This window comes from Sylvia atricapilla, chromosome 12 (assembly GCF_009819655.1).
Source record: "Sylvia atricapilla isolate bSylAtr1 chromosome 12, bSylAtr1.pri, whole genome shotgun sequence".
Taxonomy (NCBI): Eukaryota; Metazoa; Chordata; class Aves; order Passeriformes; family Sylviidae; genus Sylvia; species Sylvia atricapilla.
Window position 1 is genome coordinate 7,008,782 of NC_089151.1, and position 13,107 is coordinate 7,021,888.

Sequence of the window (13,107 nt, forward strand, 5' to 3'; positions counted from 1 at the left end):
AAGGGAGCAGCTTCTTCCTTCTCAGGCCCATACCTACAGATCCCCCATGACCCATCAGTTGTCTCCTGTTATCAGTGGGGACATCCCTGGTGCATCTCCCTCCACCACTCCAGGCTGGGGGCTTCATCTCTCCCCAGATCTCTCTAAGCATCACTTCTTCCACTCACTCATTAAAGATTTTTTGGCTGTCAAGGCTCATTGGGTAATTCCAAAGCCAAAGCAGCAGCTATTCACAAAATCCTGTGCCCTGTGTGAGGGTGGACAGAAAGCAGGGACCCACAGACCCTTGCAAAGATTGCCAAGAGATAAATGGTGCTTTGTGCTCCTGTTGCCATGGCTCCCCCAACGCTTCTCAGGCACCCGCCGGAGCAAGATGTTTTGCACACAAAAGTCGCGTTGGAAATGTCAAAGAACATCTTGCCGTGTAACAGCTCTGTGGAGAGCCTCGAGTGGTTTCCTAGTAGGGAACAGGAGAGGGGAGCAGATGGGTTGTGGTGTCTGGGGGATGAGCAAAGGCAAAGCAGCAGCAGAGAGGGGGATTCTTAATGTTGGAGCCTCACCGGTCACCTGGATCTGGGAGATGGGATCAGCCAAAGGAAGCTGGTGGCTTGGCTGTGTGCAACCTCCAAGGCTTTCCATCCTTTTGCCTTCTATATATATATATGTGGGGAAACTGAGTCATGGCAGAGGTGGCATTCCTTCTGGGGGCTGCAGAGAACCCTCTGTGAGCTTGGTGTTACCCTTTGGAATGGTTCAGAAGTTTCTCCTTGTGAGTTACGGGGGAATGGGATACCTGTAGGTGCTCCATACCCCACAGAAACTGTTTTCAAAGTACAAGCTGAGTAGGGAATGACACACTTTCTTTTAATTTTTTTGTTATTTTGAAGCCCTCCTGTTGATTTTTAAAAACAGATATGTATATGTAGATATATATTTTTATATATATGTAAAATTCATAAAAACTCCAGAGGAGGTTTTGCAACACTTCTGCCACGTAGGGGTTCTGCTCTGTATACAGTGAGGAACATGGCTTGAAACTGTTTCATTGCTTCTTAAAAGAAAGAGAAACACCTCTTTTGCAGAGCAAAACATGGAAATATTTCTGCCTGCCTTGTCTATAAATACTGGTGGCAGAATTTTGAACATCTTCTTAAAAAAAAAAAAAAAAAAAAAAAAAAAGGCAGCAAGCCCATTACAACCACAAGTCAACTGAATTTGGGTTTATTGCCCAAATTCCAGGCTTCTGTCAGAATGGGTGTATGCAAAACACTGTCATATATTGAGCCTGTCTCTAACCTGGTGGCTGTGAGTGTTCCTGGTTGTGCTCTGCAGGCCTGGAGGGACCTGAGCAGGCTGTGGCTGGTTGCCACTTAGGCAGCCCATCAGCTTTGCTGCATGGGGAAGACTTTTGGTTGACTTTACTTTGGTTGTTATTTCCCACCCCACAGCCACTTGTAAAAGCGGTTTTTGCTGCTTTCGACACAATGCCCAGCATAACTGGAAAGTCTGAATCAGACGCGTGTTGCATTTGCCTCAGGAGGACTCTGGCTTCAGACGACGCTTTGGAGGACACTGGGTTTTGCCAGCATTGGGAATATGCATGTCCCGAAGCAATTCCCTTGCTGAAAAGCTCAGCAAACCTCCACCCTTCCGAGAGGGAGACAATATCCTTGTTTTGTAACGCTGGCATGAACAGGGTGTGGGAGCTTTTTGTTTCAAGGTCCTTGAGCTGGTGGCCTGGAAGCCCAAATCACCCCTTCAACTTTTAGAGGTGCTGGAAGAGTTGCACATCCTTGATGCTCCTGAGAGTCTGCTTCTTGGAGTGCCTAAATTGCTGGGAGCAGAGTGAGGAATGCCTAACCCCACACAGCTGGTGGTTGTTCCACAAGAGGCTGTTGACTCACACCAGCACTGGAAAGGTTCATACTGGAAGCCAGGAGGCCTCTCTTGCAGCTGGGCTGCTGAGCTTTCTTTGCTAGCAAGTTCAAAGCAACTGCTATCCAGTGCATCAGGCCAGGGATCAAGGTGTGAGGGCTGTCTGCTCTTGCCACAAGACCTTTTTGCAAGACCAGCTTGAAAGGAGGTGGTGGAAAAGCTGAAGGATCTTGGATGTGCTGTAGTGGAAGGATGAGTTCTCAGCATTGCCATTCCTGGGCAATGAAAACCAGCCCAGATTGTGCTGGGACTCACTGTCCATCACATCCAAGCTTTCATGTCACCTCTCCCACACTGCCTTTCACCCTCCTGCTGACCCAGATGATGAAGTTAATCAACTGCTGGTTTGCCATTGTACCTGACCTGCCAGACCTGGTCTTCAGCACAGCTCACTCTATGCCTTCTTCCCTCCTGCTGCATCATCCTTGTGCACTGTGAAGAGAGATGGAGAATGGAGATGCTGCCAGGACTGGGACTCCCTCTGATAAGTTTGAATTTTCTCCCTTAAAAACCTGTGACAGGATGAAGTAATTTCTCCTAGTGACTGGTGAGATGACACAACTGGCTGAGAGTGTCCCTTCTGCTTGCTTCCCCTCTGGGCAGCCAGTGGGAAGCCATGTGGACAGATCTGCCTTGATGACTGTGGAAGAATGTATGGTGTGATAACTTCAGGAGGCTCCATGTTGGGGGCACTGGGGAACTGGTTCATCCTCAAGTGCTGCTCAGCCCTGCCCACATTTGTGTTTGCTGTTTGGGTAGCAGAGGGCTGGGAAGTGTCACTGACCCAGCAGGTTGGACCATAACTCTGTGACCAGCTGGTTCTGCTCCAGGGGAGCATCACACCTAAACCAGCCCTGCAGCATCAGCTAAACTGTCAGTGAGCTGCCTGCCCTGCACTGGCCCTCCAAATTAATTTGGGTCTTTTCTGATCCACAGGTATCCCATGAATTTGCCATTAACTTCAATCCCAGGAATCCATTCTGTTCAGGTAAGCATCTACAGGGCCTTTAGGACTCCTTCAGTGCCTTCTGTCCTTCCTGTGCATTTCTTCAGCAACACCTTCTTCCTGGATATGTTCAAGGTCAGGTTGGATGGGACCCTGAGCAACCTGATCTAGTGGGTGGCATCACCACCCATGTCAACATAGTTGGCACTAGATAATCTCTAAGTTCCCTTCCAACCTGAATCATTCCGTGATTCTGTGATCACGGGGATTTTTCAAGGCATGTTCAGAGACAGACATGAACAATGGAGCAGAGCACATGCTAAAGGCACACTCAGAGGAAAGCACAGAAAATTTGGGGGTGTGTAGGAAGGCCCAGGGTAAGATGCAACTGGATTCAGACTGTGTAAAATCCGCCTTCGCTCTGCTGTCTGGTGTGTCCTACCAGCCGTCTGCTCTCCCAGGAAGGCTGCAAGAAACACAAGGCCTGTTTAGCAGATGGGGAATTCAGACTTAATGCTCCATTTAGCAGCTGATAGCTGCTCACAGTGATGGCTGAAGGACTGCTCAAATCCTAAGTGGTAAGGGCTACCATGGACCATCTATTTTTTGGTTATGTTCAGAGACCAGGAGTTGCCTTTCTTTTTGCTTCTCCTCCTTGGCTGATTCTGAGATTTTTTTTCACAATCCCAAGGAATGCCTTCACTGACTGGGCACTACGAGAGCTTCCCTGCCACAGAAGGTCTGAGGACCCACTGCAAAGTGACTGAAGAGCAAAGTTTGGGTATTCAGAAATTTAGGGCGGAAGAAACTTGTGGATCTGGATGCGTCAGGCAGGAAGCGGGGGGAATAGACCAGACTTCAGCTCCATGACAGCAAGAGCTAATGATTCCTAACTGGGCTTGCTGTGTTCCTGAGTTGTGACACTCTGTAATGCCTGGTTTCTCTGCTTTCCCTGAAGGTGTGGAAGGCATTGTCCAAGCATATTCTGCCTGCCTGCCCCACATCCGCTTCTATGGACCCACCAACTTCTCCCCCATCATTAACCACGTGGCCCGTTTTGCAGCTCAAGCCACCCAACAGGAAACTGCATCGGTAAGTCCATAAGATTCCGTGATGTGATGGCAAATCCTGATGGCTTTGGGCAGGGGAACACAAAGCCTGAGCTGGGTTTTGTGTCTTTCCCTTCTCTGTGAGTCCAGCCTTGCCAGTGGTGACCAAGGTATCCTCTTAGGGGTTTGAAGAGCATCTGCAAGGTGGAGCCCCCTTGGGTCCCTGTGGCAGCGGGCTGCCCATGGAGGATGGCAGATCTGGCCCCTGGCTTTTGCTGGCTGAAACAGCTCAGCTTGGGCATCAGCAGTTTCATGGCAGGAGATGTTGGGGTAAAAGCTTCCCTGATTCCTGCCTGAAGCAAAGCAGCATCACACCTCAACCCTATTCCCCACCAGGGACCTTTTCCAGCCTTGCTGTGAGTGCTGTTGCTCTTCCCAGCTCCAGGCATAAGGAAATACTGAATTTGGTTTAATTCAGCACAGATCCAGGTCTCTGCTCATTCTTTCGTTTTCTGTGCCGCTGTCAGTGGGGGAGGGAGAGCCCACGGGCTCCGCACTGAGCAGAGGCGCTAATCGTATGCAAATTGCACCCCTCTGCTGGCACTAATAGTTTAATCAAGGGAGATTTTAAATAATGGGCACTAATAGTGCCGTCAGAGGCAAGCCTGGCTTGGCTCGGGCGTTTTTTTTGGCAGCACAAAGCGTTATTGATGAGGGATCTCACTCCCCCGGGGTCTTCTCCTCTTCCATCCCATCTTCAGCTCATGGATCAAAGCCACCCCTGGTGCTGATGGCTTCAGTGGCTGCCTGACCTGCCCTCCTCTTCCTCCCGCTCTCGCTTGCTCCCAGCATTTCAAATAAAACCAAAAAAACTCGTAGTTTTTCCATAGCAACATAGATCACAAACAGAGCCCTCAGCTCTTAAGGGATGGGAGACTAAAACATCCTGGGGCTGGGGGAGGGACAGAGGGATGTTACACCATTTGATTCTTGGGGAAGGATTAATAAGCTTCGGGGAATTCAAACCCACCTTTCCAGCACGGTCCCTGCATCCAAACCACCCCTTTTCTTACCCCATGCTGTTCAGTGCTGCCTAATCTCTCCAAGTCCTGCTCAGCCTCCTGAGCCTGACTGCTGATATCACTAACAAATGGATCAGGAATCATCCCAGGAGCCCACGTGGGTGCAGAGATCAGCCATTTTAACAAGAAAAAGAGGAGAAAGGAGGCAAGTGCTGCTGGGATGGTGTGTAAGGGACCCCCGCAGCCTGGTCCCTGTGCACAGAAGCTCTGATTGTGGCTTGGCAGAAGTGCCACCCTGGCTGGGTATTGCAGCTGGAGGTGCCACCAGCACTCCTGTCCTGCTGTCATTTACTGATACCTCCAAAAGTGTCACTGCTCCTTGGGGAATCTCCCACTGATGCTCTCCAGCAGTGCCCCCTGGTCCCTTGCCTATAGTGATGTTCATCACCCCTACACAGCCCCTGGGCTTTGAGGCTGATCCCCAGCAACAGCTCTTACTTCTTTTGATTTCTGAAATAACGTTGTGATAAACATTTGACAAGCTCTGCCTCCCCACCCCTTTTCCTGCATACTTTCCAGCATTTTTCTCAGATCCTGTTACGGATTTCACAGAAAAAAAAGGGAAGGGAAATAACCCTTTCCATGTTTCCAGTAGAGAGGCCGGGCAGGGAAAGGGAGAATCAGCCTGAAGTCATTATCAGCTGCTCCCCTCAAGGTTTTATACACTTCCTCCCATACTGGTTCACAGATGGGGTGAGGTCCAAGTCCTGTTTCCAGTTATGACCAGTGCAGGTCCTCTCCTGAAGTTTAGTCTTGTCCTCCAGACTCAGATGTTGTGGTCCTCCTCTGCAGACTTACATTTCATCATGATTTACTCACAGAAGTTCATATTTAGATAAAAACTAAACCCTGGACATTGCTGTACAGGCAGGGTTAATGAATCAAAAGGGGCTGTGGGGAAGGGTCTGGCTTGAGAAAATCCCCTCACCCATGCTCTCAGGTTGTGTTTAAGCTCTACTCAGCCTTGTTAGTACTTGGAGTTTAGCACTGTGGATCATCAAGAGTGGATGAAGCTTGGGAAGGTTTCAGGAGATGTGGGCTGGAGGAAGACCAGAAAAACAGGCTTGGGGCAGCACTCCTTCCTTTGCTTTTCCAGGATGCTGCACTAGCGGTTTTCAGAGGAAATGGAAAGAATGAGGAGAGGAACAAAGGGCTTTATTGCTCTTAAGTGCTTGTTTTCGTCATTTCTCCAGCACACACAAGCTCTGTAATGTGCCAAAATTGAGACATTACTTTCTCTGGAGATGGAGGAGATAGAATTTTGAGGGGTCCACATGCTCCAGATTTGCTGAGCTGAGTCCAGTAGGACCATCTGTCCATCTCTTTGTCCATCCTTCCCTGGCTCTGCAGGACTGGCCCCGGTGCCCTCCTTTTCCCAAGGGAAGGTGAGCAGCTTCCAGTGCTGCTGCTCTGTCATCCCCCAGCTTGCTGATACCCTCTGCATCCCCCTCAGTGCATCCTGTACCCCTGGATTTGTACAGGACATGGAGAAGCCCTGAGCACGGGATGGCCCCACAGCCTGGCAGTGCGATACAGGAGATTGTCCCCATCAGAGCAGGGAAGTGTTCATGGGGAGCACCCCAAAACACACCCCACTGTGTGTGGGCAGAGGGAGATTTCATCTCCCAGCCAGGCTCATGTCCCAATCCTGACTTCCTCCTGACCCTGACAGAGATGCTGTACAGTTTAGAAGTTTATGGGGTTTGCATCATTGAGTACAGCAAATCAGTAGTTCAGAAAAATAGTTTGGAGCAAGAGCTGGGTTGTTTTTTTAAGATCTTACAAAAGCCAAGGGGAATAGGAACACCAGAATTTCTGGATTCTGCTAAAGGGCATGATGCCAGCTGTTCGGGGAAATGGTGAACCTCACCCCCAAATCCCCAGGGGATCTGCCACCCCTCAACACGTGAAGCACGCTGGCCCTCAGTGTGAGCTTTGGCTGCAGTGTGAGGCAGCACAGGCATCCCACTGGGTCTGACCTTGTGCCCTCCCTCTGCAGCAATACTTCATCCTCCTCATCATCACAGACGGGGTGATCAGCGACATGGACGAGACGAGACACGCCGTGGTGCAGGCCTCCAAGCTGCCCATGTCCATCATCATCGTGGGCGTGGGCAACGCTGACTTTGCTGCCATGGAGTTCCTGGACGGGGACAGCCGTGTGCTGCACTCCTACACCGGCGAGGAGGCCGTGCGCGACATCGTCCAGTTCGTGCCCTTCCGCAATTTCCGCAACGTGAGTCAGGGCAGTGGGAGGGGATCACGGGGAAATGGGCTGTCAAAGCTGGAAATCGCCCTGGATTGGAACAGCCAAAACTGCAAAGTTTTCCCCGTGGTGATACACTACACTACTGCCTTCACACCTCTGTGGTTTGTAATTCTTCTTTCAATGTTGGAAGGTTTTTCCACAGACTGAGATCAAAGGCTGTGTCTCCCTGGGCTCTGTGCCAGGCAACCCCCCTAGAAAGACCCCAGACACCCCTGGCCAGGATTCAAACCCTCTTGCACAGATCTCAAACCCTCTTAATCGGGTCTCAGTCCTCTCTGCCCAGGTCTGTGACCTTCCAGGGCATCCAAAGGAATGCTCCAACAGGTAGAGGCAGAGGCAAGAGGGGCCTATCTGTCTTGCCCTGTCTTACCCTCAGGGATGCTCTGGTGTAGATCACATAAATCAGCACTGCAGGCAGGGGTAACTGCATGCTGCAGCTCTGTAGTGAGCTCCACCTGAGCATGCCATGTTTCTCCAGCCCCTGTCATTGTCAGACAGGTGGGAGCAAAACCAGTGACTCAGAGCAGGATCTCTATTCCTGCAGCAGGGTGGAGCAGCGCTGGGCTCATGTCCCTCGCCACAGTCCTGTGCTGGTTTTGCTGACTCCCACTCAGGCCTCATCCAGCACTCCTGATGTGCTGCACACCAAGGGCTTCATGCTGAGTTGTCCTGAGAAGGAGCCCTATGCCCCCTGATCCCCTGTAGGAAGGAGCAATGGTGGCACTGGCCCTACACATCCCCTCTGTGGGATGGGTCCATTGCAATCATCCAGGAGGCAACTCTGGCACAGAGGCTGTTGCTGGCACAGGATTGATTGCCGTGGATGGAGCTTGTGCTTATCTTCCCATTTTTTGCAATTAATCAGTGTCTTTCTATTTCACCTTCTGCCATTCATACCTGTTTTTTCTGACCTACGCAGGATGTTTTATTCCTCTGTACCAGTGAATTCTCTGCTGGAGGGAAGGGTAGTATAGAATATAATAATCCCAGGTGTATAAAAAGCTGGCTATCAATAGACTCTAGGGGGGTACTAAATGAAATGCCAAGATCTGGAGCTGGGGACAGCCCAGCCATGATTGCTCAGTCAGTCCCCTGTGGCTGTCCTAACACTGGTGTTGGTTCCCTTTGGCTCACAGGTCCCCAAGGAGACCCTGGCCAAAGCTGTGCTGGCAGAGCTGCCCCAGCAAGTCGTGCAGTACTTCAAGCACCAAAATCTGCCCCCCATCAACTCGGAACCCGCGTAGAGCTGTGCCAGGCTGCACCCTCTGCATGTTGCCGAAGCCTGTTGGTCCTGCCGAAAGCACGTTCTACATGCTTTTAAGAGAAGAATACCCTCCCTGAAACACTTTGTACTTCTTAATTTAATTGCTAAGTTCCTAAGACTCATCCCAGCAAAGCGTCTGGATTCATTTTGTACAGTCTTGGCCCAAGGTAACACTAAGCAGCCAGGCCATGCCTTGGTCCTGCTCTGTTGAGTCACTTTTCAGTATTGAATGTACTTTGTATAATTTCAGTGGTACAGGATACAATTTTTATGATCAAAACTTGCTTTTTCCAAGCAATGAAATGCTTAATATATTATTATCATTCAATGAACTGGTCGTTGTATAGTTCATGTATTTGTGTTGTACCTGTACACCTGTCAGGTTCTGTGTTCATTTTTATACTGTGTACATGTTATATTTGTTATACTCAGGTTAATAAAGAAACTTGGACATTTAAAGAGTCTCCTAGATGGGAAGGTCTGGGAGCAGCTTATGCTGTCAGCAGTGCTGGCTGTTTGGATTCACCCTGACAGGACCTGTCCTATCAGTTGTTCTTCTGGCTCTGCCCCAGGATCAGCCCCACAGTAGCATACCAGAGGGAGATTTAGTAAAGGTGGATATCCTGGGGAAGGCAGTATGCCCTTAATGCCTGTTTGAGCTGAGTCTGCTGTGCTTGGGAAAACCCCGGTGACCCCACAACAAACCATCAAAGGGAGTTTCATGGTTCACTGCTGCTTCAACTCCAGAAAATTTTCCAAGTCTGAGTAACAAAAGCTCCCTGCTGCCTGGGAGAAGAAGGGCTGGGTAATGAAATCCTGCTCTCCAGCAGCTCCTTTGAGCTGCTCATCGGCAGTGTGCTAATTGCTGCTTTATGCTGTTCCTAACTAGATTAAGGTCTTTTGAAGCTGAGTATGCTGTTGAATATCCGGCAGGGATCACCAGCCCTACTCTAAATTCAAGTAGACTTGACTTGAGTCTCCTCCCCATTAATGGAAGCTTTTAAGGTGGGAGGTTGCTGTCCCTATATAAAGCCTGCAGCCCTTTCTGCTCAGGTGTATGCTATTGGTTGTGCTCTCTGCCAGCAACTTGGTGGCTGTCACTGCTGCCACCAAGTCACCAGCACACAGATTGCCCCAAGCACAGCACTGGGTGAGACCCCATCCCTTGGGAGAGGTGGGACTGGTCTGAGAAACATTTGTCTTGCAAAACCTCCTGGAAGGGAAAATAAACAACCAACACCACCCTTTTCCAAAGGGAGAAGCAGCTTTTGAAGGGTGGCTTGTTTAAAAATAATGCTGCATCCAGCTCAGCTTCCAGATTGAAGTCTGCGGCTTTGGAATTTATTTTTTTTTTATTTCCATAAGAGAACCTCACACGCAGCTGCAGGAGCTTGTAAGCTCTTCTGCTAGTAGAGTGTTTGTGGGGGTTTGTCGGGTTTTTTAACACCTCGCTGAAGCTTTAACAACTAGCACAGACAACAAGCGTTTTATTGAGCTGTCCCTGGGGAGGAGATGGAGCACACACTATGCAGTCATGGTTTTGTCTTAAAAATAATAATTAAAAAATGTCTGAATCCACCAGTGAATGAGAGTTGCTGGAACCAGCCAAAGCTCTTCGTCTCTAGCTCTGGCAGCCTGGGGCAAGGTTACTGCCACAGCTGCCCTTTTCAGATCTGATTTATCCTGCACCCCATGCACTCTGCACTTCCCAGCACACCTCCCAGGGCACTGGAGTATTTTAATGTCAGATGGCTTCTGATGTACAAAGGTAAATGGGACCAACGGATGGACTGAGGAGCTGGGACAGCTCTGCAGTTTGTTTACACGGGCCAGGCCCTGAGAACAGCAGAGCTGACTCAGACTCAAAGCATTCCCCAAGAGTCCTATTCCATTCTTCTAGGAACAGGAGAAAGGCAGAGGGCCCTCACATCTGCTTTTCCTGGATTATGTCTCCTGGCCTTGCACACCCCCATATACACACACCATCTCACCTACAGTTCACCACGGCATTTGCCACAATGGGCTCTAAACTCCCACTATAGATTTCTGTATAAATCATGGCATTTTGACTGCAGCTGTGCAAGATCAGGAAAATGGCCCCAGCATGCTGCCAGCTGGGCCAGGCAGCTCTCACTCTACAGTCAGATTATTGATCTAGTTTAATGCCAGGGAATATGACCAGCAGCTCTCATACCAAATCCTTGAGGCTCGTGCCCATGAACTTTAATAAAAAAATGCACTTTTTTTTTTTTTTGGGCCACCACTTCCATTTCATTCCATAGCTCAGTAAGATGAAAGTCACCAAAAGCAAAACATTAGAGAGACTGCATGAGAGCTACTTGTTTTCAACCTGAAAGTGCCATAATTACAGTAGTTAGAGAAGAGGCAGGAGCAACTCTGGAGCAAACACAGGAGGTGCCAGGCAACCCAGAACAGGGGAGGAATTTCAGTGTGTTTGTAAGGATCCGACTGTGGAACAGGGCTGTGCAAACAGAAAGGGTATTTGGCTAAGGATAGCTTCATTGTGAGCACAACTCTCTCAATTTCCTTTGGAAAATTCAACATTCAAGGCATGAATCCACTACAGGTCTTGTTTTCTCTGCTTTCCCAGACAAGTCCCTCAGTGTCACCTCCAAGTAAATGCCCTTTGGTACACACTGATCAGCTGCTGTCTCACAAGGGCAGCACACAGAGCAGGACTGCTGTGGCAGTTTGGAAAAAAAGACACTTCCACCCCTGGGCAGCTGAGCTGAGCTGTTCCAACCCTCCAAAATCCCATCAGCACACTGAGATTAAAAGGATGGGCCCTCAGGCCTACTTCTGGAATTCTCCAACTTCCCTACAAAGGAGTTTGGCTGAACAGGGGGAGTCTCACCTACCCTGGATTGATGCCCTTCAGGACACTGCTGCTGAAAAGCTGCATGACTTGTCAAGCCCTGGCGCTGGAGCAACAGCCTTTGAGAAGAGAAGCTAGCTGCAGTTCCTGTGAACACATTTAGATCAAATTTTCCATTAACACCTCGCTTTTGTGGGAAACAGACCTATACCTCTTGTGGATGGTGGTTTGAGGGAAGGGCTGGTTGAGTTGAGCAGAAATTGATTAATGGAATGAGAACAATTATGAATGGCACAGGCACAGATAAAAAATGCATTCAGAACGTCTTTAATCATGTAACACTAAAACTTCTTTACAGTGTCATGGCAATCTACACTTCACCATCTGCTCAAATTTGGTTCTGCCCCCATTTTTCAAATACAGAATAAAAATGACATTTTAAAACAGAACACATGGCTGCTTCTACAAGACTTCGCTGCTTCAAGTGATTATTTGTAGCAGTTCGCTGTTTGTGCCACAGTGGAGGCTCTGGTATCTAGGCCTACAGCACGACTTCCACTTTACTTTCATGTGTGGGTCGGGTCTTGTAACAGACGCATGGTACCAATATGGCAGACGGTTACAAAAGACGTTTATTAAGTAAAAGGTTCAGGTTTTATACTTCTTATCTATTACTACGTCAAACAGGATATTGCCACACCTCCTGGGTTAGTAGTTGGAGTGGAAAAGTACTGGCACATGTTAGTAGAGGGTCTACATTCCTTTCCAGGGGTATCTTATCTCGAGAGGGGGATGGGGCTTGCTCTCCTCCTCACCGTTACAGTCCGAGATCTTCCGGCCGCCTGTCCCTTATCTAACCACATCTCCCCCCCCTCTCTCACAAAAGAACGAGGTAGTTATACGCATATATATATATATAGATATAGGCACTAAATGAGGTAGAAGGTTAGGACTTAATAAGGAAAAAAGGAGTTTAGAAACTTGAGTAAATTTTTGCCAGGCAAGTTTGGAAATCTTGTGACTGGCAATTTTAAATTCACAGCATCTCATGTTGGCCTATGAACAGAATGTTAGTCTGATCTAGGCGAGCTTTGACAAATGAAACTATCTTGTTCAGCAGGCATGGTCCGAAGGTAACAGATAGAAGTAGCATTGCTAATGGGCCTACCAAGGTGGAAATTAAAGTGGTTAACCATGGGGATTGGTTAAACCAGGATTCGAACCAGCCTTGCTGAGCTTCCCTATCTTTCTGTCTCTGAGCCAGTCTGTTTCGGAGTTCGGCCATGGAGTCTCTGACGACTCCGGTGTGGTCTGCATAGAAGCCTGAAAGCGAAGAGACTGACTTCTTCAAGTAGGAAATGGACTTCTCGATCCTCTGCAGGTTTTCATCTATAGTTATTTGCAGCTGAGACAGACCCTGGTGTTGTGTTGCCAGGGCTGAGACACCTGTTGCTGTGCCGGCTGCTCCTAAGCCGAGTAGCATTGCGATGGTAACACCTGTCAATATCTCTCTTTTGTGGAGCCTGTTGGATTCTTCGAGAAGGCTGTACATTTCTTCCTCTGAATGGTACAGGACTCTAGGAACAATCAGAACTTGGACACAGAAATCGTTAGAATCATCAAACTTGGGAAGAGATACACACGGACTTACTCCAGACCTCTGACAAACCCACATTGCCGATGTAGCAGGTATTACCCACTTGTTATTCTTTCTGTTAGGCTTTAC

The 13,107-nt window shown here is 48.9% G+C and overlaps 1 protein-coding gene across 2 annotated transcripts in view; it reads left to right on the forward strand.

Annotated features, from left to right (window-relative positions):
• Positions 1–9,004, forward strand: part of CPNE2 (copine 2) — a 39,055-nt gene extending 30,051 nt beyond the window's left edge. For both annotated transcript variants that reach the window (XM_066327604.1, XM_066327605.1), the window contains 4 exons: positions 2,872–2,923; positions 3,840–3,973; positions 7,012–7,248; positions 8,418–9,004. In XM_066327604.1, the coding sequence (XP_066183701.1) occupies positions 2,872–2,923; positions 3,840–3,973; positions 7,012–7,248; positions 8,418–8,525 (531 nt within the window). In that variant the 3' untranslated portion in view covers positions 8,526–9,004. The remainder of the gene's footprint in view (positions 1–2,871; positions 2,924–3,839; positions 3,974–7,011; positions 7,249–8,417) is intronic.
• The last annotated feature ends 4,103 nt before the right edge of the window (positions 9,005–13,107 follow it).